Genomic DNA, 26,748 nt, shown 5'->3' on the forward strand with positions numbered 1-26,748 from the left:
GAAGCTACCCCTGCCACACTGTGCACTGGGTTTGGACGACTCGGCAACCTGTGCTGCATCGTGGGTAATTATGTAAATCACGATCACGTGACTAGCACATGTGGAGTAAGAACCAACAATGGGTTCTTTCACCCCCATGATTGTCCGAACACGGCCACTGGCTGGGTTCGCATGTCATGACAACCCATTGTGGGTAGTTAGCCACAAAGGGTTGTTGTGTCATCCAAACCCAGACTACTTTCCACAGGATGGCTTATTTTTAGGAACAAGGGACCCTGACAACCCATGGTTTGTTCTAGGGGTTGTTCATTTCCTGATGGGTTGTCATGTTGTCCGAGCCCAGGAGAGGAATTTCATCATGGGTTGTGGGGATCGGCTAGCAAGCCGCCCGGCAGGGGCTCACACGTATTTTAAAGGGGAAAGCTGCAGTTGATACATCAGTGTGCCCTGGCTCATACCTGAAGCAGGTATGAGTACATACCTATGTATGCAGCTATGTATGCCAAAGTGCAAAAATATTAGAAACGGTCCTGAAACAACACCGATTCAACTCTGAAGACAGCATTTTATGCAGCTCTTTTCAGATTCATTCTTGAGCTTGGTATGATTGATAGGTATCCAGGGCACCTTTTGGGAGGGACACTATGGGATACTTAAAGCTTAAACCCTGCAGCTTATTGCCCTTCTTGGTGTACTCATGAAATTGAAGCAAGGAAATATTTTATGTCCAGTTTTATTACATTCCAAGGTTTATCTCGCTGCCTTGTAGACATATGCATCTTACATGTGAATCCTTGGAAGGGGTACTGAGTTCAGTGCAATGTGTTCCCAGCTAAATATGTGCAGGACTGCAGGTTTAATCTGGGGTAGTTAAACTTTGTTTTTAAAATACAAATTATCTTTCCTGACTTGGACAAAACTCCCTCTTGACTTGTATGTGGCAGAGGGACAAGCAAGACCTTAACGACTGACAAGATGGTTTAAAATTAATTAATTCATCACGTTACCCACAATTTGATCAAACAATGGAATGCCGAGAAATGCTTTGTAATGCGTAATTCAATGTCTGCTTGTTGGCAATTGACTTCTTCCTTCATTTAAAAAGCTTAAGTAAAAAACAAAGGGGTCTTACCAACAGCATCCTCATGGCTTTATGGCATCGAAAGACTTAAGGAGAGTGCTGTTGAACTGGGCCTAAGGCCATTGTGATGGCCTAAGGTCATCACGAAGCATATGGCTACCCACTTCGTGGCTAGCCATATGCTTCCAGAACATTCCCAAGAAGGGATCAAAGACAGCAGCCCTCTCCACACTGGTTGCCCCTATTCTCTGGTATTCAGAGGTATGCTGCCTCTAACCATGGAGGTTTGATTGGCTAGAATTGCTAATAGCACCTAACTGATCAATCCTATGGTCCCTGGGAGAGTGTTGCTGGGGCCACAGGATGTGGCGGATCCCCCCTTGACTTGACTCAATTGACTTTTCCTCCATGAATTTAATATCCCATTTTAAAGTACCTAAATTAGCGACCATCACGTCTTGTGCCACTGAATACCTTAAGTTAACTATGCAACTCGCAAAGCAGTGCAATAACCAGGTGTCCACAATTCCACCTGCAAGCTCTCTAGAGGCGAGTGCCCCAGGCTCTGGTGGGAAGGACCCTGAGCAACCTCTGACAGGCTCTCACTTGCTGAGAGGTTTGGGGAAGAGGGAAAAATGATTTACTACTGCTGTTTCTCTCCTTATCCAAACTTCCGTGCAAGTTGGAGAAGACTCTCCTCTCCCTCAACCTGCCTGTGCTTGTTAGAGGGCTTGAGATCGGGGCAGAGCTCTGTTGCACGGATTGGGGCTAGTGAAAAATCAGCAGGATTTCCCCCTGCTGTTTCTCTCCTTATCCACACCTCTGCACAAGTGAGGCAAGACCCCACCTTTCTTCTAAGCCCTCCATGCTTGCCAAAGGGCTTGAGAAGGGGATGGAGTTTCCTCTTGCCTGCTCAGCAGTTTGAGAAGGTAGGAAGCACTGGAAGAAACTCAGTGTTCTTATTTTTTTTTACTTTCTCCTTACCATGACATTAAAACAAAACACTAAAATAAATCCTTTTTCTTTTAGGATGTATTCCTATGGATGTTTAGGCAGAGAAAAGGCTTACAACTCCCAGCATGCCTCAGCAAGCAAAGCTAGCTGGGGCATGCTGGGAGTTGTGGGCCTTTTCTCTGTCTAAACATGCATAGGATTGCGCCCTTAGGGGTGTACTAAGTTGACAAGGCCCATTTCACAATTGTTTCACCCACCTCAAAACTGGCTGTTTTGTTTTGGCCATATTTTGGGGCTAAGGTGAAATTCTTTTGTGGGGGAGGGAGGAAAAGAAGAGAACTGGGGTGGCTGGCTTTTTGATTCTCCCAGAAAGCCCCGTTCTGATGTGGATTTTGGAAAATGCAGAATGGCTGCTGCCCTAAATAATTGTCTGCCTCCTTTGCCACTCATTCTGGGAGCCACTATGATAGTGGATGGCAGTTGAGTATCTACTCAAAAACACAGACTTTTAAGGAATGGGCAAATTGTTCTTCCAGCAGCTGCTTGAGAGGACCAGTGTTAAAAAAAAGAACCCTTTAAGAAAAGGCAGTGATTGAAGCAGGCTTTTTTAAATTAGAAGGTCACCGTGTACTGTACCATGCAACCTTATTTTTAAACCTGAACTACTGGGGGTGGGGGAGCACTTTTTTTTTTTTTTAAAACCATCTGGATGTCTTTTTTAAAAATATGAATGTCTTGCAGAAAACCCAAAGATGCTTTATCCTAAAGCAGACTGACAAATTTAAATGCCACTCTGTGCCATTGTTTTATTTGTGGGGGTGCGGGGAAAATCAGAGATTAACATAACACTCCTCTGCATGCCCAATGAGAAGAAACCTCCATCAAATCATTGTTTCACCCCAGTCCCAGCCTCTTTCTGAAGCCCTCAGCACATGCCTGAGAACTTGGTGGGGGCACGTGTGAGAAAGGGATTGGTAGTTAGGCCAAACAGAGGTTGGCTAGCAGGTGGAAACAATATGTGAGGACCCCTGACTACAAACAAATTCCAAAGTGGTATTACATATTATTATAAAATGGTAGGAAAACAACATATTCTTTCTTTAATATTGGCTAACTAAGGGCACAATCCTATGGATGTTTAGACAGAGAAAAGGCCTACAACTCCCAGCGTGCCCCAGCCAGCATGGCTGGCTGGGGAATGCTTGGAGTTGTAGGCCTTTTCCCTGTCTAAACATGCTCAGGATTGCGCCCTAAATGCCTGAACTGGTGAACCACTGCAACAGGAAGCCAAATTTGAGATCAAGGCACCCTGACTCACACATCATTGCTATATTGCAACTTGACTTGCACCCGTGGCCTCCTGAACTAACCAAGCTATTGGTACTGGTGCAGTTCCAAGAGATGTTTCTGCTCTGCCACCAGCAGCTATGATTGCCAGCTGTGCCACAGAAACAGACGTAAACCAGAGGGGCAGGAGCTCAGTCCTAGATGGCCATGTTCCTTTCCACAGCCACCTATCGTATGGCCATTTCTGGGCTCTGATGTAGTTTTCCCCATTCTAAAAGGACGAAGTGCCCCTTCTAAGGCTTAGTCATTGGCAGCAAGGGCTTCGAGCCAAAGCACGTTGGAGTTTGAGCCTTGCCCACTTTTGCCTTTGGCCCTGCCCACCGCTGGAATGCGGCCCCCGAGAGCTTTTCCAAAATGGAATTCAGCCTTCGGGCTTAAAGTGGTTCTGCACCCCTGATATTAACAGTGGCAGAGTGGGTACATTGGTAACAGAGCAGAAGGAGGATGTGGTAGATGTGGGGATGACCCATATACATGATATTCTACTGGTACTGCAACCATCGCAGAATCATCTACAATGGCACAACTGTGCACCAGGACCAGAACTGACAGAATACAGGGACCAAGAAGACCTGTCCCATTTGTATAAAATGGTCCTTTCAGGTCTATCACTGCGAACTACTTCATGGCCTGTTCTAGTCGTATATCTGAAAGACCGGAATGTTATGCCCCAGTCCTAGTCAGACTTCACTCCCAAGTAAATTCCACTGATTTAAGTAGAGTTCACTTTCCAGTAAGTATGCTTTCAACTGTAGCATTACATTTCAAAAAAACAAAAAACCCTCAGCATTTTGAAAAAGGATATCAACTAGGTTTATTCATACTAAACAACTTGGGACCAGGACGCCTGAGAGAGCGCGTCCTTCTTTACCAACTTGCCCGGTCACTGAGGTCATCAGAGGGCATGTTCCTGGTGGTTCCACATGGACCCATGGCCCGGTAGGAGCCCACTAGGAAAAGAGCCTTCAGTGTGGTGGTCCCCTTCCTGTGGAATTCCCTATCTTTGGAGGTCAGGCAGGCACCAACATTGTGTTCCTTGTGTTCATCGAGACATTGTTATTTTCAGAGGCCTTCCTTAAGTGACCAGCTGTGGTTTATTAAATTTGACCTTACTGGAAGTTGTCTTTTTTAAAAAAAATGTTTTAACCTGGTGTTTTATTCTTTTATCTTTGTTGTTCACCACTCCGGAATCTTCTGATGTGGAGCGGTATAGAAATATTGTAAATAAATAATAAATAAAATATTGCAAACAAGGTTTTAATTTGGCCACATTCATTTGGCTAAGTTAAATATTAGTCAACATTATTGCACCTAGACTGCATGTAAGATGCCATTTAAAAAGTGTGTGTGCATTCTTAAAATAGCTTATTGTGTGCATCCTAGATGCGATGTACTGTGTACATCTTGAAACTTCAGTTGGAAATCATATATATTTGCAGTTAAGAGTTGAAGGATTCAATTTATTGGCCATAAATACAAATAGAATGTAGCAACAAAGTAAGAAGTGCAGAAAATATATTTTCATCTTCATTTTCAAGATTTACTATAGTGTGTTTTTTGTATTAGAAAACTATTCTAACTTAGTATTAGAAGTATATTTTAATTAGGGCACAATCCTATGCAGGTTTAGACAGAAAAAAGTCCTACAACTCCTAGCATTCCCCAGTCAGCTATGTCATAGGACTTTTTTTTGGTCTAAACCTGCATAGGATTGCGCCCTTAGTGTATTAGTTTTAAAAGGAAAAGAAGAGACCTGATGGCACCTTAAAGATCAAAATGCACAGTGCTCCCTGCATATGGTACAGTCCTCTCACATTCCAATACAATCTCATAATGCACTTGTGGATCACTTCTTTGATATCACCTCCCACATAAAAAACCTCCCCATATGTGCAAACCTAACATCTCAGTGAGAAGGCTACTTTCCATTCCGAGGGTACAGATCTATGACAGAGCTGTGATTGTATGTCTGAATTGGTTTGCCAAGGCATAAGCTCTAATGGTCTCATAAACTGGTTCATCAGTTTCTTTAAGAAGCCATTATAATTTTCTGCACCTTTAACTTTCTAACTCATTGTGTTTTGATTTTTGAGCATGCAGGTGTTTTGTCAATCTCCTTTTATTCTGGTCCAAGCAGCACAAAATGCAATCAAACAGTCACATTTCTTGTGTTTTTCTCCCCTTCCTGCTCTTTTCATTTTAAGATCAAATATTTACTAACAGCCATGTCTGCAATGGTATTGAATACCAATTCACTGACCCCTAGCTCTAATTTAATGGGATTTTTCTCTTCCCCACATGCTATCAAGCTGCACATTGTTTTAGAAAAACCTGACAGTACCTCCCCTTTTGAGGGCAACATGAGTTTCTTCATTTGGTGAGCCTCAGTGATGCATGACTGGCAGAATGACGTTTATTCTGAACCCAAGTAGGCAAAAATCATGCAGGTCATGTGGTTCCAACAAAGCAGAAAGGAACAATGCCAAAGCTTAATAAGGCTTTGCAAACAGTCATTTCTGTGTTTTGTTAGGTTTTCTGTGCTGCCTGCATTTATAACAACTCCTGCAGCCATATTAGAAAGAAACAGAAGCCAAGGAAACAGCACAGTAAATCTAAAGGAGCGAAAAATGAAAGGCTTTCGGAGGTTATTATTATTATTTTTTTTTAAGCTAATGTTATACATTTTCAAAACCTATCTTGACTGTGTGTGTGTCTTGTGGAGAAATCAAGCTTAACAAGCCACGAGCAGAGACTAGAATTTACAAGAATCAAGTATTTATTGCTTTGCCCCGTAGTGGGGGGTTCACAGAGGGTTGCATACTGGACAACACAGGAGGTTGGATCTAGAACTGTCAATCCATCAGCAGAAGGGTATCGCTTGCAGAATGGGACTTCCCCATGCTCTTCTCCCCCTGCAGCCCCACTCCCATGCTCTCAACCCTCAGGAACAGATTTGGAGGGTGCGCAGAGGGCTCCAGCGGGGAGAAGAGGATGGGGAAGTCCCATTCCGAAAGCAGAATCCTTCTGCTGGTGGAATGAGGCTTCTGGATCTAACCCAGGCGCTTGTCTGTCCTGAAAGCTTGCAAACTCAATAAAGACCATACAATATGACTATCTCCACTATTCTCACCACCCCTAAACCCTTACTCATAAAATGTCTTGATCCATATCCACGGCTGTATTCCTAGTATATAGGGTTGCCATGTGTCCTACTATACAGAGGACAGGCCTCTAGTTGAAGGTGTCATCTATTTGAAGAGCTGTCCAGCCCAATCCCAGTTTAGAGACAAGGAACCATTAGCAGGGAGAAGTGGGGCCTTGAACCCATCAATAGTTAGCACCTAGATGCCGTGCATGATCTTGGCCCAGAACAGGAAGTTTCCTCCTTTCATGAAGTTTCCAAGGCTGAAGACCCGACCCTATGAGACACCCCCCTTCCCTGATCCAGTACTCCCACAGGCACTCTTCACACTCCCAAAGAGGCTACACCAGGTGGTGTAGGCAATGGTAGTCCCTGAGGTGCCCATGAATGGGGCTCCTGATGAACCTACTTTGCCTGTCAAGTCAGAGGAGGACATTGAGCAACTGCTCAACCCTACAGAGCCTCAGCAGCAAGCGAAGCACACACCTGAAGGCCCAAAGAAATGGGATACCTAAGGAGTAAGGGGGCTCCTCAGAAGTAGTAGGGTTCTTCACGAGGAGGGGACTCCTCAGGAGCAGGAAGCCTGAAGGAATGGGTTCACTGTTTGCAGCTGGGGCTGGGCGGGGCTCTAAAGACCAGGCTACATTAGTCTTCAGTTGTGGTCTACCAACTGCTGGAACAACACAGACCCTAAGCTCAGTGTAATTTAGCTATCCATTTTTTTTTTTTAATGCCTAGCTATCTTTTTCCTGAGACCATGTTTGTTCTTTGGCTTTCTCCTCCACGTTTAACCTTGTCTTGGCTCTGTGACTCTGCTAATGGACATGGGAACATAGGAAGCTTCCTTCTAATGAGTCATACCCTGGGTCCATCTAGCCCAGTATTGTCGACACTGACTGGCAGCAGCTCTCCAGAGTTTCAGGCAGGATTCTTTCCTCGCCCTACCTGGAGAAGCCGGGGATCGAACCTGGGACCTTCTGCATGCCAAGCGTGTGCTCTATCACACTGAGCTATAGCCCCCTCCTGCTTGCTCTCTGCCTGGCGCGCAAGCAGATGGTGGCGAGGAGGAAGAGCAAGAGCAGCTGGTAACAATAGTGATGAGAAGGGCCCATGCTCAGCACACTGGACAACAGACCGAGCAGACAAGAAGCTCACCTAGTCACAGTCTTCCCTACTATGGTGAGATGTATTGTATTTCTATTTAAATGATAGCAATGGTTTCTCATCTGTACATAGAAATCAGCACATGCAAGTTTTATGTAAACCTATATTCTCTTTTTCCTGTTTTTTGGTGATTCTTAGTGATATAAGTAGCCACCCTACTAGTTTAGCCTATCTCATCTGAACCCACTCTCCTGCCATGCACAGCGACTGCTCTGCAAAAGGTCATAACTCATTTGTCTACACGTGGTAATCCACTGCATGGTGAGATCCCTCTCATTTGCGGGCTGGCTATGTACATAATCCCTTTGCCTACCCCAATCTTCCACAAATGGCCATCAATAGACAGGCATGCTAGAAGATCACGCCGCTGTATGTGGTGTCAACTACTCTGGAATCTCTCTCTTGTTTCCAGAATCTGGGTGGATACAGGTAAACATTTGGCCACACATTCTCCCATAGTTTTTACCACATGTCTGCAGCTCATGAATGGTAAAACAGTTCTCCTTACCAGCGGGCAGGATGATGGTGAGGAGGTTCACGCAGTCAGTAAAATCCAGCTGAGAAGTCTCTTAACTGTCAGAAACAGGCACTCAAAGGGTGGGAAAGAAGCCCTCCTCTTCTCTTGTATGTGTCTCACACGATCTCGCATCTCTAATAGCCAGAACTAATTCTAAGCCAGCCTGAAATACATGCATTTATTTTCACATCCACTCGTACGCTGTAAGGGGTAGGTAAGGTCTTCATGAGGAATACACAGTATTGCCTTTAATCTGTTTTTGTTGTTTTGTAAATCAAGAGCTAAAGTGAAACCTTGTGCTAGGGCACACACAGGTTCTTTCTCTTCTATGAAAACCAGAGGTTAATATTGGTCAGGAAGGGGAAAACATGCTTGCTTGTTTCTCAGGGACTTTAAAAGTCTCTCTACTGAACAAAACTACACCCTCCCCCCGGTGTTCTGTTTTGCTTTTTGGCTTTTCATTCTCTACGCAATACTTTCCCCCGCTTCTTATTTAAACGAGGGGGCGGTCAAAACAAATTCATAGTTCTTTCCTTCATCAAGCTCATATAAGAGATCGCTGAAAAGGCTTTTGTCTGGAAAGGTCTTCTGTGGATGAAAAGAAAAAGAAGAAAAGAGCCCAGAACATCATGGCAATGTTTATGATCTGTTCTAGGGTGTGGCGAGTCTGTTCCTGAGACGTGACTGTGCTTGGCAGAGGAAGCTGTGCAGCCTCCAGGGTTGAATATCTCAGCCGCTCCTATAATCTTGACAGTGTCTTTGGGCTGATATATATGTGAGACATGAGGTGCACAGGAAAGCCTCCTCCATGCACCAGCCCTTTCACGGGCAGTATTCACACGCCAGCGCTATTCTGCCATGGGAAAGTTCTACCCAGGGGGCTGGAGCATGAGCTAAACACAAAGCCCTTTTAAACAAGGTGCCTTACTCTGTATGAGTAAGTGCTCTTTGTGACTCTGCATCTCGCATAAAAGGGCCAAAACAGACATTACTTTAAATCTGTGTCTAGAGGCCATGTCTTTTTCTTTGTTTTTTTTTAAAGCTATAAAATGGAAAGGAGGATCATGTACGCCGCCTTGGGCTCCTTGGAGGAAAAAGCAGGATATATATGTAACAAATAAATAAAATATGTTTTTCATTTTAAGATCTGGATTGGGCCCCCTGCACCTACTCTAGGATAAAAACGAAAAAAAAAAAAAAAAGACATAGCTGCTAGACACAGATTTAAATTAAGGTCTGTTTTGGCCATAAAATGCTGGTGAGTGAAAGATCAATTCCAAATGGAGAGAATCCTTTGTTCCAAGGTTTAGCTCATCTTCCGCCCTCTAGATGTTTTGCACTTCAACTCCCATCAGCCCCAGCCAACATGGCAATGGTCAGGAGTGCTGGGAGTTGTGCTCTAAAACATCTGGAAGGCACCAGGTTGGGGAAGGCTCGTTTAGGATGTCAAGATTATCGCAACTGGTTCCATATTCAACCCTGGAAGCAGCATGGCCTTCCCCATGCCTTCTCTCATATGAATCAGTCCCTCAGGAAATGTATCCCCATTCAGAGAAGTTTTCCTGGGACCTCAGGCTCCTAGTTACTGAATACTGAAAAGCTTCTGCAGGAGCCGGTTTATGATTCTGCATTTCTCAGTGCTATGCGCTCAGTATAGGTGCTCATTTACCAAGTGGTGACTTATTTTGCACAGAATTTATGTAACCACTTGGTAAGTCCCTATTGTCCTGCTAAGTGACAAGGAAAATTTTACTCCTCCCCTTTCATACCAGACTTGGGATTAGATCCAAACTATGGTCAAGGTGTCATGACCACATGCCCAGGAAGATTGGGGTCAGGGAGATGCAAACCCTAAAACAAAATAATAAAACTTGAATCAAGGTATTTTCTTTATGTTTCCACCTGTCATCAAAATGAGTCTAAATTAATTGGATTTTTTAAGATCGGTAAGAAATCTTGCAAACTGTTAGATATGGCCTAGAATTAGGAGTTCCTGGTTGAAATATTGGTAAAAAACAGCTATAAACTACTTCCTTATAGTCCTGCGAGATTCCTCATACGTCTCCCGCATCCTGATTACAGCATCTTGCCAGTTTTTTTGTACCAATACTATATCCCTTCTTTTGCATTTCTTCAGTTGCTTCCCCCATCTGTTGACACTGACTTTGAGCCTTAAAAAAAACTCTAAATAGCAGCCCTCTAGCACATTTCTAAGCAACTCGGAACAGAATGGTGTTGAAATCCCTATAGCGAGATATGTATGCTCTGCCATTTCATGGCATAGCTATCATGTCTGAACTATCGTACACTTTGTTGAGTGGGACATGGAATCTGAAGCAAAATAGATTCTCAGCTTATGTAAGTTTCAGGGCTCAAGAACAAGGGCTCTAGGGGGAATCTTCTAACGGCTAAAGAGGGCCTGAGCAGATGTTTTGCTGATAAGGGTAAAATAACCTACACAACCCTCATGGAGTCTTGTTCCTTCCCACAGCCTCTGGTCCCTGTCTTACCACCCCATGCTTTTCCTCCCAACTTGTCCTTTACCTAATGTTGCTAAAACATTCCAAATTGAGCAGGAGCACGTCTGGCAGTAAGAATAATATAGATCAAGTGCCTACATGGTGCTTGCATGAATCATAGGATAGGCCTTGGGGATTTTCTGTGAATACACTGGGGTAAAATGTAGTTATCTTGCCTTTTGAAGCATTTTCAATTCCAATCCAAATAAACCTTTGGCTGCAGTCCTACGTGCACTGACATGGATATTTAACTCTCATTGAATTTTATGCAGCTTGCTTCCAAGCAAAAGCGCATAGGATTGGGCTGTTTATCCTAGATTTATTTGTTTTTAGATGTCTACGCCAGCCTTTCCCAATCTAGTAACCTCCAGATGCTTTGGACTACAATTCCCATCAGTCCTGGCCAATGGCCAGGCATGATGGGAATGGTAGTCCAGAACAGCTGGAAGGTGCTAGGTTGAAGAAGGTGGGTCTGTGCAAGTATCTGTTTTAACACAGCAAAGACATAGAAAACTTTACAGTTTGCTCCTAAGACAAAGAACAGCAAAGTGGAATCCAGAAGCCCTGAACATGCCAGGATCTTTTCCTCTTGGTTTTCTAAAACTGAGAACTGCAGGGTGAGGAGAACAATGAGGAGCATGGGTGGAGTCTTTTCCTCCCAGAGGGAAAAGGCAGGAGGTTAGCGAGCGAGCTCTGCCAAATGTTTTCCATCCAGACCCGTTTGATTTATTTAAAGTATTCTCATCTAATGGTTCAAGAGATATTTAACATGCAAACAAATTCACACAAGCGCACGCACATCTGCATTAAACTTGGTGAAGTCTAGCAGCTTCCCTCGCCGCCTTAAAGTTGCAGCCTTTTTAGAACTGAGTGGCGTGTCTTGTACACTCGATTCCAGTTTAGATTTTGTATAATCCAGACCATTGCTAAAAAAGGGGATGGAATGCAAATGGTGGATCCTATTTTTAAAAAAGCATGTTGGGTTTTACTAGCAATTTTTTTTCTTCAACAGTGCTGTGCTTCTGAATGGGCCTGATTGGTCCTCAAAAGTTTGGGCTGCCACTCCCTCGAGAGCGACCAATATTTATAACAAGTCAGCAGCCCAGCCTTAACAAATGGCTGTACTGCAAGCTAGAGCACTGAACCAGGATTTTTTGCAGACATGCTTTACACAAATGTTTACAGTGCAGGAGGGGAATGCTGCCCATTTACTCTAGAGCAGGGGTGGGCAATCATTTTTTTCTGTCGAGGGTCTTATCCTAGCACTGAGTGGGGCCATCCCTTTCTTCTCCCTCTTTCTCCCCTGCTCCCTCTCCCTTCTCACCCAGCAGGCTGCTGGGGAAGGGACAGATCGCTCTTGCCACAGGACTGAAAGGATTGCTTGCAGAGGGCTTTTGAAATGTGGCCCAGGGCTGTGGGCTGTCCAGCCTGCTCTAGAGTAGTGGCAATGATTTAATCTAGAACACATGTTTGAAGCTTGTATCATAAATGCTCTTTACAGCAACTCGTGGCCCTCCCCCTGTTTTGGCTTACAACTCCCATCAGCCCAAGCCAGCATACCCAATGGTGAGGGATGATGGGAGTTGCAGGCCAACAAAATCTGGAGGGCCACAAGTTTCCTATCCCTGTCTTAGGGTTGGATCCAATGTCATGCAACAGGACTTCCCCTTGCTCTCTTCCTCCTGGAGTCCCCCACATACCTTCCAAATCTCCCACCCCTGCTTTCGAGAATCAAAATGGACAGGCTTGCAGATAAGCTGTTAAAGTTACTAGCCCACTGCCTGCTTGCCTACACATACCTACACAAGTCATTTGTGGCACATCAGCATCCTGAAAGGGGTTAAGAACCAACTCTTTTCCAGTTTACATCAGCTTTGCTGCCTTATTGCCTGGAGACTAAATTCAAAGGCAACCAGATGAGTGGCTATCAAGAAGCCTAGATTTATGGTATATAGCACCAGTCAAGTGTCGAGGGTAATGTGATGCTGGGGAGAGCTGGGTTCAAATCTGTTGGATATGCTCCAGCTTTGGATTCCTTGCATTGAGCAAGTGGCTGGACTAAAACTACTCAAGGTGCCCTCCACCTTCTGATTCAATTCTCCACTCAGCCTCGGTCACTATTTTTCAGCCTAAAGCCACCTTCCCAATCTGGTGCCCCCTCCAGATGTTTTAAATGATAACTTCCAGAATTTCTGACCATTAGCTATGCTGTCTGCAGCTGATAAAGTGCAAAATATCCAGAAAGCACCAGGTTGGGGAACGCTGGTCTAACCTATCTCCCAGGGTGCTGGACAACCCCTCCCCCATTCATGCTGCCCTAAGTTCCTTGCAGGGAAAAGTGGGATAAAATGTAAGAAATAAATGTGTAAGAAATCAAGATATTCTCGATGTACACAATGGCATTCAAGAATTAACAAGAATTCCACATATGCTATGTAGTGAACATAAAATCATATCAAGGGATCCTCTAGCATATTTTCTCTTTTCTGTGTACCATGGCAAATAAAGCAAAAACTGGTTATTTGGTGGAGCAATTACATCTGTGTTCTGTGCAGGAAATTTCTACATGCACATACTCTACAAGCTATGCATACTAGAAGAAAAAGATCGATGGACATGTACAAATATACTTGTTCATGTCACTATCCTGATCCAGAAAATGTGCATCCATGTGATTATATTCTGGCATATACTGCAATGAATGGGTCTTGTGTGTGAGCATTGATGTAGAAAATGGAACATCATCCACTGGGCAGGAGGAGGGTGCACCCAGTACAAACATTTCTTTCAATGCTCATGCTTCTGATAACTTTGGACTACTTGGTAGCTTGCATGTCTACAAATATGGGGGTGGAGGGTGAAATCCTACATAACAGATTCTTGATATATAAGGAAAAATTTGAGTGTGAAAGTTTGACTCTTTTCCTTATTTGTTACACTGCCTCATACACTCCACTGCATTTTCACTCTTGTCAAATGTATGGTGAGAGCATGCGTGCTCTCTCTCTCTCTTTAAAGTGAAAAGCAAACAGAAAAGATTCAATGCTTGGCTCTTTCATGAAGTTATTAGTTGACTTCAGACAAAGCCATCCTTTCCCAGCCTGAGTCCCATTCTCCCCCCTGCCCTCCCAATCTGTAACACAGAGATGACAATACTGTTCTAACTTACAGAGTTATTGTAAGGATCACAGAGATATTATATGGGAAATGTTTCAAATATGCAATAATAGTAACAATAAGAACATAAGAGCCCTGCTGGATCAGACCAAGCGTCCATCGAGTCCAGCATTCTGTTCACACAGTGGCCAACCAACTGCCCACAGGAAACCCACACCCGGAACATGAGTGCACTCTCCCACCCATGTTCCCCAGCAACTGGTGTACATAGGCTCACTGCCTCTGGTACTGGAGGTAGCACATTGCCAGTTATATTACTAGTCTTGATGGCTATCTGCCTGGCCAGCTCTACATTATCTAAGAAAAAAGTTCTACCTGGTGACTGCAAAAGCCATGATGGCCCTGTTCAGATGTCATGCTAAGCCATGAGGGTTAGGCCTTTTTTTTTTTTGGCTAACCAGTGGCTTAGCGTGTCGTGTGCGGGGAGAAAACCACAGTCCTCATAGTTAGTAAAGAACCCCAGCTAACCAACCCCATGCAACAGGGTTAAGGGGCCCAGAGGTAACTTACCGTGTTGTTTGGTGGGCTCCCCAGCAGTTAAAATGGGCTCTGGAGGATTTCCAGGCTGAGGCCATAGAGTCTGCCAACTAGAGCAGGCACCACTTCTAGCTGTTATGGACTTTCTCTATGGTTGTGCGGTCATTTCAGCTGCTGCGAGCCCGCTCGCGCTGCAGAGGATGATGGGATGTGCGCTATCCGCACTGGAATGATTGTCAGGTAACTACAGAGGGGTCAGTTAGCGGAAACACATGGTGCCACGTGGTTCTGCAATAATCTGGCAGGACTGCACATCATGGCTTCACTATGCCCCCCTCCATAGTTACCCTAACCACCCTCTCCCCAAGTGCATCTGAACGAGATTAGAAAGGTAAGTAGTGACTAATATACACCTAGAAAAGTTTGAAAGTTTCAACACATTCCATCAGGCTACAGCAGAGTGAGGTGGGAAGCAGGGCCATTCCTTCAGATCTCTTGCAAGACTAGCTCATCAAGCTCTTCCATCAACTGACACCAGGCAGCAGCTATTCCATTAGGCTGGAGCAGAGGGTGATAGGAAGCAGGGCCACCACATCATCTCTGCTGAGAGACTAGCATCAGGCGCCTTCTCTCCCTGAACTGTTTCCATTCCTGCTTGTCATTATAACAGCTACCGCTATACTACTGTTGAACGTCAAGAATTGGTGTCGGAGTTCAGCCCCCTTCCCTCTCTGTCCCTTTGTGTCATGTCTATGAGACTGTAAGCCTGAAAGCAGGGAGTGATCATATGTAAGCTGGTCTGGGAGCCTTTTCAGCTGAATAGTAGGAAAAAGGCTTTAAATAAATAAATAAATAAATAACCCACCAGCACCATTGTAAGAAACAGGTGCTCGTGACATTGTTCAATGGTACTGAAAAACAGGCATCTATTGACAGTCATAGTTATAGGATGCAAGAACATTAAACAGGGAATGCTCTATGCAACCCTTTAATTCAGGGGTGGACAACTTCTGGCCCTCCAAAAGTTTTGGCCTACAATGCCCATTATCCCCCACTATTGGCTATGCTGGCTAGAGCTGATGGGAGTTGAGACTCTCCAGATGTTTTGGCCTACAAGTTGCCCACCCCTGCTTTAATCCAATCTGGAAACCCAGATATATCCAGCACTAATTCCAGAATCAGTAGTTTGAGACCCCGGGTGTATTGCTAAACAGAGAGAAATAGACACAGTGGTCAAGCATAAGAAAATGTGAAGGTACAAAGGAGTGTGAACAGGAATGTCTGAAGGACTGCTATCCTCTCTTATGATGGCTCCCTAGGATGAGGGCTGCCTCCATATTACCCTAGAAAGAGCAGGGACCATCCTTCTGAGCAGAAGAGTTCACAGTTCACTAGCCCATCTTGGCGGTGCTTGCGTGCATTACTCACTTACACAAGATGGCTGCCGTACTCTTCAAACATGGGGTGGCTTGTATAAGTCATCCTGTGTCTTTAAAATGCAGTGCTACGTGCAGTCCTACTTATGGTCAACTAATAGCCGAATCTTATGCATATTTGTTTTTGGAAGTAAGTCTCATTGAGTTCAGTGGAATTTTTTCCTAAGGAAGTGCACATAGGACTGCAGCACTCCTGTGGCATTTCTTCCTGGTGAGAGAAAGTCAAGAATTCTGTGCATGTCCCTCCAGCTCAACAGGAGCAGCTTTTTCATTGCAATCTCTCTGACAACCTGCCCGAGGTGTTTGTTCTGGGTGGTGGGAAAAGGATGGCAAGAAACCCTTCCCTTCTCCAGGGTTCAGTTGAGCAACACTGCATTACCTGGATCAAAGTTGCTTACCACTTTAAGCGTGATGCAACGGAGCTTGGCACAGATTACCACAGTTTATTCTTGAGACAGCGCATAAAAGAACAGCTCTTTCTAAAATTGGCTCTCCCCCCCTCCCCCGCCACCTCCATTAATTGCTTGTGAATTCATCACTTCATCAGGTTGTTTTAAGTGGTTTGCCATTTCCAAAACTGTTTTGGTTCATGGTTTTTCCGAGGCAAGAAAATCAATGACCGGGGTGTGGCTGAAAGTTCTTTCCTCGGTACGTTGAGCAATTCCGGCTGTTTTTAAAGAGAATTGCTTTGCACAGTATATCCTTGTCAGGGCTGCCAGTTGGTGGTGTACTTATGGCTTCTTATACTAGCTTGGCACTATGGGAGAAGCTACAGCAGCTCTGCTCCTTCCTAAACCACTGCAGGAGTCTCAGAAGCTGCTGAGCCCTACCATTAGGCAGGGCGAGATGGCCAACCTGGGTGGGAGATGCTGAAGCGTGGCAGTGCCAATTCCCAGCCCTTTCCCGTGAGCTCCCCCCACCGCCGCCGGCCGTTCTCGTCCTCCTGAGCTGGCATCCAGGGGGTACAATGTTTGCTTGTTGCTGGCTTGGCCGGCTTCCTGGCCTAGTTGCTTTCTTCCAATGTATCACTGATGGTTGGGAAAGGCCCCACACCGAGCCAAGCCAGCACACCGGCAGACAGCCCAGGCCACACGGTCCAGCAGGCGTATCACGCCACGCATGTGCGCTGCTCCGCTGGTGCTGGATTTGCAGAACTTGTCAGAGCAGCAGGTAACAAGCAGATGCCAGGCTGAGCAGTGAGTGAGCGGCAGCAGGGGCTTTGGAGGACAGAGCCACGTATGCCCCGCAGTTTGTCCAGCACCAGCTGAGCTAGCCTGGGGCCCTCAAACGTGGTGGAGGAGGCTGTCCTGCCAACAGTGTTGAAGTAAGATTCAACAGCCAGTACAGGGAATGGGGGAGAGGAGGCCGCTTTTTCCTTTGCCTCAGCCAGTGAAGTGTCTTCAGCCAGCTCTGGAAGAGGCCGGAGCTGCTGGGCTGGGGAGGAGCCACAATGTGACAGTGTGGTATAATGGTTAGAACAGCCGTCCCCTACCTATTGCCCTCCAGCTGTTTTGGACTACAACTCCCAGGATTCCTGACCTCTGGCCATGTTGGCTGGGGCTGATGAGATGTGAAGTCAAAGCATCTGGAGAACACCAGGTGGGGAAGGCTGGGCTAGAGACCTGGACCAGGACCGGGGAGGCCAAGTTCAAGTTCAAATCCCTACTGAGTCCTGAAGCTTACTGGGCAGCCCTGGGGCCAGTCACTCTCCCTCAGCCTAACCTACCTCGCAGGGTTGTTGTGAGGATAAAATACATAGCCTTGAACTCCGTGGAGGATAAGAAGAAGGGAGGAGGTTCCTCCCACATGATCCCAGGCCACCCATTGAATCTTTCTTTTTGGTTAAGTTTAATACAGCTTTTAAACAGTGATGTCAGGCTATTCTCATTACTTGCGTGAGAAGGAGTGCCAGTGCCATGGTTCTCACACCACAGAAGAAATGTAAGAATGCGGTCTGTCTGTTTTGTGTAAATTTCCCACCAACTTTCTTTTGAATGTTGCCATCAATATATTATCTCTCTTCTACCCCAAAACATTGTTCATAAGAATATTTCCTTCCAGGGCCACCTGGATTACAACGCCCCCCCCCCCCCCCGAAAACAGGGTTGGATCCAGTGGTATTGCTCCAGCAGTAAAATCGCTGGTAGAATAGATTTCCCTCAAATATGTTCCAGAAGGTTGGCTGACCCTGCAGAACAGATTTGAGGGGTGCACAGGGGGGACTGCAGAGGGAGGAGAAATCCCATTGAGCGAGCAGACTTCTATCCATATGATGGCAGATAAAGGCAGTAGGGTAAAATAATATTATTTTATTATTATAATATTATTTTACCCTACTTTCTCCAAATGCTAAATTTAACAAGAGTTTGTATGCAATTATTCTGAGAAGTATATATGACAAAATTACAGATCACCACAGTAGTAGTTTTGGCAAAAATAGGATGCAGTGTCCCAAATTTTAAGTCTAATAACTTGTCTATTCAAATAATTTCTGAATAAACTACATGAATGCCTGAAGTCTTTCTAGGAAGTACTCTGCTATTGAGAAAATACTTAAGCAGGCTATTTGTATGAGGCCTCCATGAGCGATCTTCATCAAAAACCTTTTACCGCACAACCTCGTTTGGGATAACATTTGTGGATAGGAACGCTTCACCCATTTCAGTGGCCCTCTGGCTATAGGAATATGATTATTTAAATTATTTAAAACACCATGTGGGTGTCCTGAGATCACACACAGGCAGGGTTTGATTTAGGGATGCTCTTTGGCTGATACACAACGATGAGTGGAGGAGGAGGAAGGGCATTAATTTACTTCTCATGAAGTTTTGGAGGGGGTGGGGGTGGGGATGGGGATGCTTAACCCTGCCACTTGTGAAACTCTGTCCATGAAATTAGATGATGGAAGATTGGGAAATGAGATGGTGGAACTGCAGAAGGCACATTTTATGTCTGATATCCCAAACTCACAGTACAATCCTATGCATGTTTACTTGGAAGTAAGTCTCATCATCTCCCATGAGGCTTAGTCCTGGCATAGAATTGCAGCAGGACCTAGCTCTGAGTAAGCATGCTTTGTTCCACACTGCACAGATGTGATGTTTGCTCTGCGTCTTGGGGTAGCTGCAGCAATGTTGCTTGGATTAGCTGGCTAGACTTTCCACTTCAGTTTTGGTGAGGTTGATTTATTCCAGGGGTGGGAACCCTCAGCCTGTGGGCCAAACCTGGCCCTCCTAGGGTCTCCAGATGGCCACATCCCTTTTCCTGGCCATAGACCCTTTCCCCTATCTGCTGATCAGTTGGTGGCTTTCCAGCTTTTGCATGCTTTCCCTCACTTCTAAAAGGCTGAAATGCCTCCTCTTAAGGCGCAGTTACTGGCAGTAAGGACTTTAAGCTAAAATATGCTGATATTTTTGGCCCTACCCTTTTTGCCTTTGGCCCCGTCCACCACTGGAATGCAACCCCTTGTCCCCTGAGAACTTCTCCAGAAATTGAATTTGGCCCTCTGGCCGAAAGAGGTTCCTGCCCCTGATTTATTCCATGGGTAGCAAAAGGTGGCACTTCAGTGCCTGGTTTTGTTTAGCCCTATGAAACTAAAGCTGCAAACCAATAGACAATTGTTTTGGGTGGGAGTAAGCGCCATCGTGCTCAGTGGAACTTACTTCTAAGTAAGCATGCACAGGATCAAATAACACTTTAAAAACAACAACAAGAGCAACATAACAGACAAGGTGCTATTGGAGGGGCAGCTGTTTTGGCTCAGGGTAAAAGCAGACTCTTGGGAGGGGAACGATGCATTAACTTTATAGGTCCACTAATCAAATCTTACTGTATTGCCCAGACCACAACGTAGTATCTTTAACAACATTAAGAGTCGGACACGACTTAACGACTGAACAACAATCTAGGAAACCAGAGCTCAGAACTTGTGCAAGCACACAATGGCAAATGACGTTTTATCAGCAGACATGGATAGCTGCAGAGTGAAGGGGAAAGCTTAGAGGATTCATGTTGTACTTGTAAAGGCGTCTTAAAACAATAGTTAAGAGGATAGGAGGGAGGCTAGGATAATTTGTTCAGGATGACAAAGACCATTAAGCATGAGTTCTGTTTTCAGGACTAATTTTTACAAGAGCCATGAGTGAAATATAACACCATGTTAAGCAATGAAAAAAATGCATTAATACCAGCTCTAAAACAGACATGGGTGGAGTTTAAACCTATGCTATGACCTAAACAGAGAAATTCTAGCCAACAGGAAAGAAACCTGCATTGATCTTTAATGTGACTTTCTTTCCAGGTGAGAGCACAATGCTTGAAAGTTTGGCATGGACTTATTATTCTATTTCTCTGGATGGTGGAGCAGTAGCAGATATTTTTAGGAAGCTTACCTACTGCCCTTTTGTGTTATTCCCATATGAAGAGAGACCATACAAAACTGTATTCTCAGATAGGAAACCATACAAAGTGAGTTTAAAAACCAAACAGAAAACTAACTACATAATGGATGCGATACAAGTTGTTAAAAACGTGATTCATTTAGTAATGCAACTTAAAAGTTGATCACCGAATATTTGTGGTTGCAACCCTACGCAAGCTGACTTGGGTGTAAACATGCATAGGAGCATAAGGCAGTGCAGCTGTCTTAGCTGCGTATCATATCTAACTAAAACAAATTGCTTCTGTCCTGGCAATCATTTGTTGCAAAGAAGCTTGTTGGAAAGAAACTAATCCTAACTAGGTAGGATTCAGCAGGAGACGGGTTCCAGCCTCTGGGTGGGGTTGCAGTGCCAGCAGCCAACTGATCATTTTTTTCCAGAGCACATAAATGCAGCCTCTGTTTACTTAGTGGAATTTTGGAGCACAGATTTATGATGATTCATACCTATTTCAATTTGGTGAGTATGGCATGATGAAGTAGACCTGTTATTTAGGCGCTGTGACTTGACAGGGCTTAGGCAGCGCTTATCAGAGCTCAGGATCCTGTTTTCGTATCTGGGCTCAACACTGGAACCTGTGAGGCAATGATCAGGAGTGTGCTTCTGAGCATGTGCTGAGTAAACCACAGCTCACACCTGGTGGGATCACTGAGGCAGTGGTATGGGGGGATGGGGGGGGGAGAAACACCCCTGACTTGATGACGTTACAGTGTCTGCTCTCAGGGTAACTTCACATCAAGACAGGTGTTTCTCTCTGCATCCCCCTCATCTCAGGCCCTACCTGCTGCTGCTGCTTCTTTTTTTAACATCTTCCCTGTTGAAGAGATCTGGAGATCTCGAACGCTTGTACATTTTTTGCCATCTTTTGGTAGGCATAAGAAAAAGTATGACCCCCAATACGCTGTTCGGAAATATAACATCAGGGCAGCAGGGTGGTGGACATGGTCTCTCTCCCCCTGCTCCACCATTTTCCTTTCACAACAACCCTACGAGGTAGGTCACGATACGTTTTGCTGGCGCAAAAGTGGCAGGGTGACTCTCCGTCTTTTCCTGGGAGAACCTCCCTGGCCGCGCACTCCCCCCGCCGCTGCCCCTCACGCCCAAGCCGCCCCCTGCCCGACTCGGACTGACCTGGAAGATGAGCACCTTGAAGTGATTGCGGCGCAGGAGCTGCGCGTGGTTGTGCTCCAAGCGCTTCACCTGGGCGCACTGGCGGTCCATGCGGTCGCGCACGTCGCGCGTGTTGGCGCTGACCTTGCGCGACTTCTCCAGCAGCTTGGCCACCGTGTTGCTGGTGGACGCGTGGCTCTTGCACAGCTTGCTCAGGTCGCCCTGGATGCCCTTCACCGAGCCCTCCAGATCGACCTGCCGCTGCTCCATCTTCTGCTGCTTCTCCTGCACCGCGTCCAGCATGTTCACCAGCTTGTCCAGCAGCGTCAGCACCGTGATGGCGTTCACCTGCGAGCCGTCGCGGATCGGCTCGCCCGGCGCGGCCGGCTGCAGGCTGGGGCTGCGGCTGCCCGACGGCACCGGGCTGGGGCTGCCGTGGTCCGGAGGGCCGGCGGCGTCGGAGCTCGGCGAGACGTAGCCGCTGCTCTTCTCCGCTTGCACCCCGTCCTCCCCCATCGCTGCCGGCCGACGCTAGCAAGGGGTCCCGCGCGCGCGATCCGCCGCCTCTCTCGGGCCCTTCTGCTGGGGGCGGCCGCGAAATCTGCGCGAGGAGCGGCGCTTCTGAAGAGGCGGCCCTTTTCCCCACCCTTGTGGCGGGCCGACAACTTCGGGAGACTCGACTTCGCCCCTCCCGGCCGCCCGCCTTCCTTGCTTCCCGATCCCCCCCCCTCCGACGGAGGAAGCCGATCCTGGAAAGCTGGGGAGGCGCAGGCCTCGGAGTGGGTCGCCTGCAGGCTTCACCTTTTCCCTCTTCCCTGCTCGCCCTCCTTCTTTATGAGTGGAATGTCATATTTCCCTCATGACTTCATTGGCAAAGGCGGGGAAATCTCTCTCACACACACAGGCCCGCAGGCCAGGCCTGGCTCGGCTCCACAGGCCGCCATTGGCTTGAAAGCCTGCAAACTTTGAAACGCTGCTATGCAGCGGATGCAGCACGACGGGCTCCCCTCCCAGTGTTCCTTTCCTCCGTGTGTGTGTGTCTGAAAAAATACAACCCCCCCCCCAACACAAAATGACTTCAATGGAAAGAATGGTTTGCGTTTGTCCTGTATCTGGCGGAAAGCAAGGAAATAGAAGGGAGAAGGAACTGCTTGAGAACATCTTAGGCGTGCTATGGTCCGTGGGGTCACGAAGAGTCGGACACGACTTAACGACTGAACAGCGACAAAGCCGCCTTAGGAAATCAACCCCGAGTGCTCATTGGAAGGACAGATACTGAAGCTGAAGCTCAAATATTTTGGCCACCTAATGCGAAGAGAAAACGCCCTGGAAAAGACCCTGATGCTGGGAAAGATTGAAGGCAAAAGGAGAAGGGGACGGCAGAGGATGAGATGGCTAGATAGCATCACCGATGCAATGAATATGGACTTGAGCACGCTCCGGGAGAGAGCGGAGGACAGGAAGGCCTGGCGTGCTATGGTCCATGGGGTCACGAAGAGTCGGACACAATTTAACGACTGAACGACAAGGGGGTGGTGCTGGATAAGGGAATAAAAAGATATGGGAAGCTCCTCTGATAGCATCACCGACGCAATGAATATGGACTTGAGCACACTCTGGAAGAGAGCGCAGGACAGGAAGGCCTGGCGTGCTATGGTCCATGGGGTCACGAAGAGTCGGACACAATTTAACGACTGAACAACAACAAAGCTGCCTTCCCCAACGTGGTGCCCTACAGAAGTGCTGGACTGCCACTCCCATGCTGGCTGGGGATGCTGGGAGTTGTCACCCCAACACTTCTGGAGGGCACCAGGCTGAGGAAGGTGGGTGCTGGCAGGATTTTGTTCAGTTTTAAAGGTAGCCCCCAGATCTACACCTCGTGTCGTATCAATAGGATCCGAACATGGTGGCGCTGTATCCCTCGTACGCGTTTATACCTCGTAGCGCACACAATGACATCTGTGGCGGTATTTTGGATAATATGGAATAAAAAGCGGGAAATAACCCTAGAAAAGCGGTGTATGGAATGCATCATGTGCCCCAACAGTTATCAGTGCACGACACTACTGATAAAAAGCACTAGTGTAGATCTAGTCCGGGACTCTGCGTGAATGAATCCAGAATAACTGTCACCTGCAGCCACTGTACCACCCTTCCCCAAGCCTTCAGGCGTGTTGGACTACTACAACTCTCATCATTCCCAGTCATCCTGTTGGGATGATGGCAGCTGTAGTCCAACACATCTGTAGGGCACTGGGATTGGGAAAGGCTGTTCTGTACTCATACTACCAAGGGTGTTTCCAGACAAGGCTTTTACAGTGCAATCGCCCTGCCTCGTTCATGGAAATTTATTGGGGGGTGGGGCAGATGATGCCATCTTCCACTCATAACCGTCCTGTGTTTTCCCTCCACGGCTTCTGTGTTTTTCCTTATTGCAGAAAACCCATTAAGGAGGGAAAGATGAAGTAGCCACGCAGAGCCTTTTGTCTGGTAGTGTTAGGAGCCCTCTGTCTGGAAGTGCCAGAATGGCAATTGATTGAATTATTGTGGGTAGGTGGGTAATGAAATCCACAAGTCTCACCTCCTGATTCCCCCCCCACTTTTAACCAAATCTTATTCCCTCCCTGTAGCCTTCTAAAAACGGTGGTGCTGTCAGGGTAGGACTTTGGGGCAGAGGTCCAGGGCCCCACTCAGCAGAATGATCAGGAGAACCCCCAAATACAGCAGGGCTGGCTTAGCACATTAAGAAGTAAGTGAAGTAATATACATTACCATCTAAAGAGCTGCCCCATAAGACAAGCCCAGAGCCTAAACTAGGGGTGGGGAACCTCAGGCCCTACTTCCCCTGACTCCATCCTTTCCCCCACCAACCAGCAATTGTTTAGTGGTTTCCCAGATTTTGTGCAGTCCCCCCTCCCCTTCTAAAAGGTTGAAATGCCTCTCCTAACACTTAGTTACTGGCGCAAAGAGCTTTCAGCTAAAATATGATGCATGGTTGGGTGTGTGTGTGTATTTTTTGCCCCACCCATTTTGCCTTTGGCCCCATCCACTACAGGAATATGGCCCCTGAGAGCTTCTCCAAAATTCAATTCAGTCCCCAGGCTGAAAGAGGTTCCACACCCCTGCTCTAAAATTAGCTAAGTGCACCACTGCCTAAAAACACTAAGCCTAAGGGGGCTGTCACAACAGATACGTGCGGTAGGCCATCTCTGTTCCCGCTGTAATTCAAGCATTGTATTACAATCCTCACTTAACCCATAATTAAGAATCTTTATTGTTTTAGCTAGCAACAGGCATGTGCATTTATGTATTTAAAAACTTCAGGGGTGGTGGAGGGGATGAATCCAGCTTTCCATACTTTCTTAAACCACCCAGTTTTTTGAATCTGAAAGAGTGGTTAAAGGAAGTTAGTGGGGTCACTAATTTGTGTAAAATGAAGTTTAGAGTGTGCCCTTAGAGTGGAATTATTTTAAAAAAATGTTTGGCGACGTTCTCTAGTTGAACCTAACTAATGAATCCCTGATGTAAAGTCTCACATGTGTGTTGTGTTACTATTTCTTTCCCTGCATGTTGAATTAAAGCAGCTTGCACTTGAGGAGTGCAATGTGGGATAGGACTGCAGCAATTAACTACATGCCAAATGGCTCCAAATTCCTGTTCTGTCCACAGAATGGCCTTGGGCATGTTGGAATCCACTGGATCCAGCTCTGACTTACTGGGATCCTCTCCCTAATGGATTATGGAACATATGGAACTAGGAGTTAGCATGACTCTGTGCCAGCCCTGAATATACATTGCAAGTCCATGGGGCTGACAAACAGCCATAGCAATTCATTGGACTATATGGATTCAAGGTCCAGAGGAAGTCTCCCAGTCACTATGGCAAAACATATAGAATTGGCATTAGGAATGTCTTTTATTCTTGCTTCCTTGCTCAACCTTTCACCTTGCTCAAGAAGTGCATTATTAAGTCAACTTGATGATCTCTGGGAATATAAGGAACTCTTCTGAATGCCTATAGGGATGTACTCGGCACAATTGGCTTTTGGATATATGGGATGGGAGGAATCCTGCACTGTAAAAAGGGCATGGTTTGTAAGCCTCCCTGCGAACATGTATTAATGGGCAGCCATATAACATAGAAGAATAACAACTATGATTATGATTACTGTTAAGGGTCCATTCAGAGCTTCCTGCTCCTCAGTAGCCACAGCAATTAATATAACTGTTTTTCTGAACAGTGATGGCAATATATTGCATCATTTGACGTGGAGACAGATCTTGGTGGATATATTCTGCCTATTGGTCTCTGAGGCACATTTGTGGGTTCCCAGTTTGCCGTAGGGGTGCACTGAGCCTGAGGCCCTTTAAATTTCCACTTTAGAGATGTGGCTGACTTGCTCTGCATGCATTACTCCAGTACCACACTAAGTTCTCCTGACTGAACCACTACAGGGATGCATTGACTCCATTTCTTTGTGTACTCCATTTTTATTCCACTCTTCCTCCTAGGAGCTTGGGGAAGTGTACATGGTTCTCACCCTCTTTTATCCTCACAACAACCCTGTGAGGTAGCTTAGGCTGAGAGAATAGTGACTTGCCCAGTGTCACCCCGCGAGCTTAGTGGCTGACTGAGGATTTGAACCTGGATCTCCCTGGTCCTGCTAGTCCAACACTCATCGAACAACTACACCATGCTGGATGTCAAGTTGGGAGATTCCCACTTTTTATAGTGGCTCTCCGAGTTTCCCATTTTGTTCTGACTTCTGAAAGCATCTGTTTCCATGGGAATATCCACCAATCTGTGAATGGCCGCTGGAAAAGTCCCAAACCTATCTCCAGCCTCAAATTGCGCCTCAGTTGATTGGAATGCAACAAGATCATTAGGATAAAGGGACAGACACTCATATAGCAAGAGATAGACATCAGAAGGAACACAGTATCCTTTAAAGCTCCACTGGGAAGCTTATTTCATTTCCTTGAAGGGGAACATAACAATGCATGAGATTTATCCAAATGGCCAATTAGAAACATAGGAATTGCCATGTTGATTCTGTGTGATGGTTACTTTAGCTTTCTGTAAGCTGCCCTGGGAACCTGTTGAAGGCTGGGGTATGACTCAAATAAATGAATAAATTTAGCTCAGTATTCTTTCCCTCCCTGACAGTTGCCAATGAAACCCTCCTGGAATGTTCACAAGATGGTGAGAGAAGTGAAAGTGTGTTTCTAGTGTTCCATGTAGACCTGGGCTGTGTTTCCACCAGTGATGTACTCCAACCTGACTGCGCAGTGAGGTCTCTGTGTTTCCATGACATTGTGGCCATTCAGCCCCAGCCCTGCGTTTTATCGCAGAAAAACCGCTTCTTCTGAGACTGGTTATAGTCT

The 26,748-nt window shown here is 46.2% G+C and overlaps 1 protein-coding gene across 1 annotated transcript in view; it reads right to left on the minus strand.

Annotated features, from left to right (window-relative positions):
* The window catches only part of CAVIN2 (caveolae associated protein 2), a 36,043-nt gene extending 11,155 nt beyond the window's left edge, over nucleotides 1-24,888 (minus strand). Inside the window, exon 1 of the mRNA XM_084816382.1 lies at nucleotides 21,385-24,888. Within this exon, the coding sequence (XP_084672508.1) occupies nucleotides 21,385-21,879 (495 nt within the window). The 5' untranslated portion in view covers nucleotides 21,880-24,888. The remainder of the gene's footprint in view (nucleotides 1-21,384) is intronic.
* Between the last annotated feature and the right edge of the window lie 1,860 nt (nucleotides 24,889-26,748).

Source organism: Heloderma suspectum, chromosome 1, assembly GCF_057233095.1.
Source record: "Heloderma suspectum isolate Gila_16-S chromosome 1, 16-S_ref, whole genome shotgun sequence".
NCBI lineage: Eukaryota > Metazoa > Chordata > Lepidosauria > Squamata > Helodermatidae > Heloderma > Heloderma suspectum.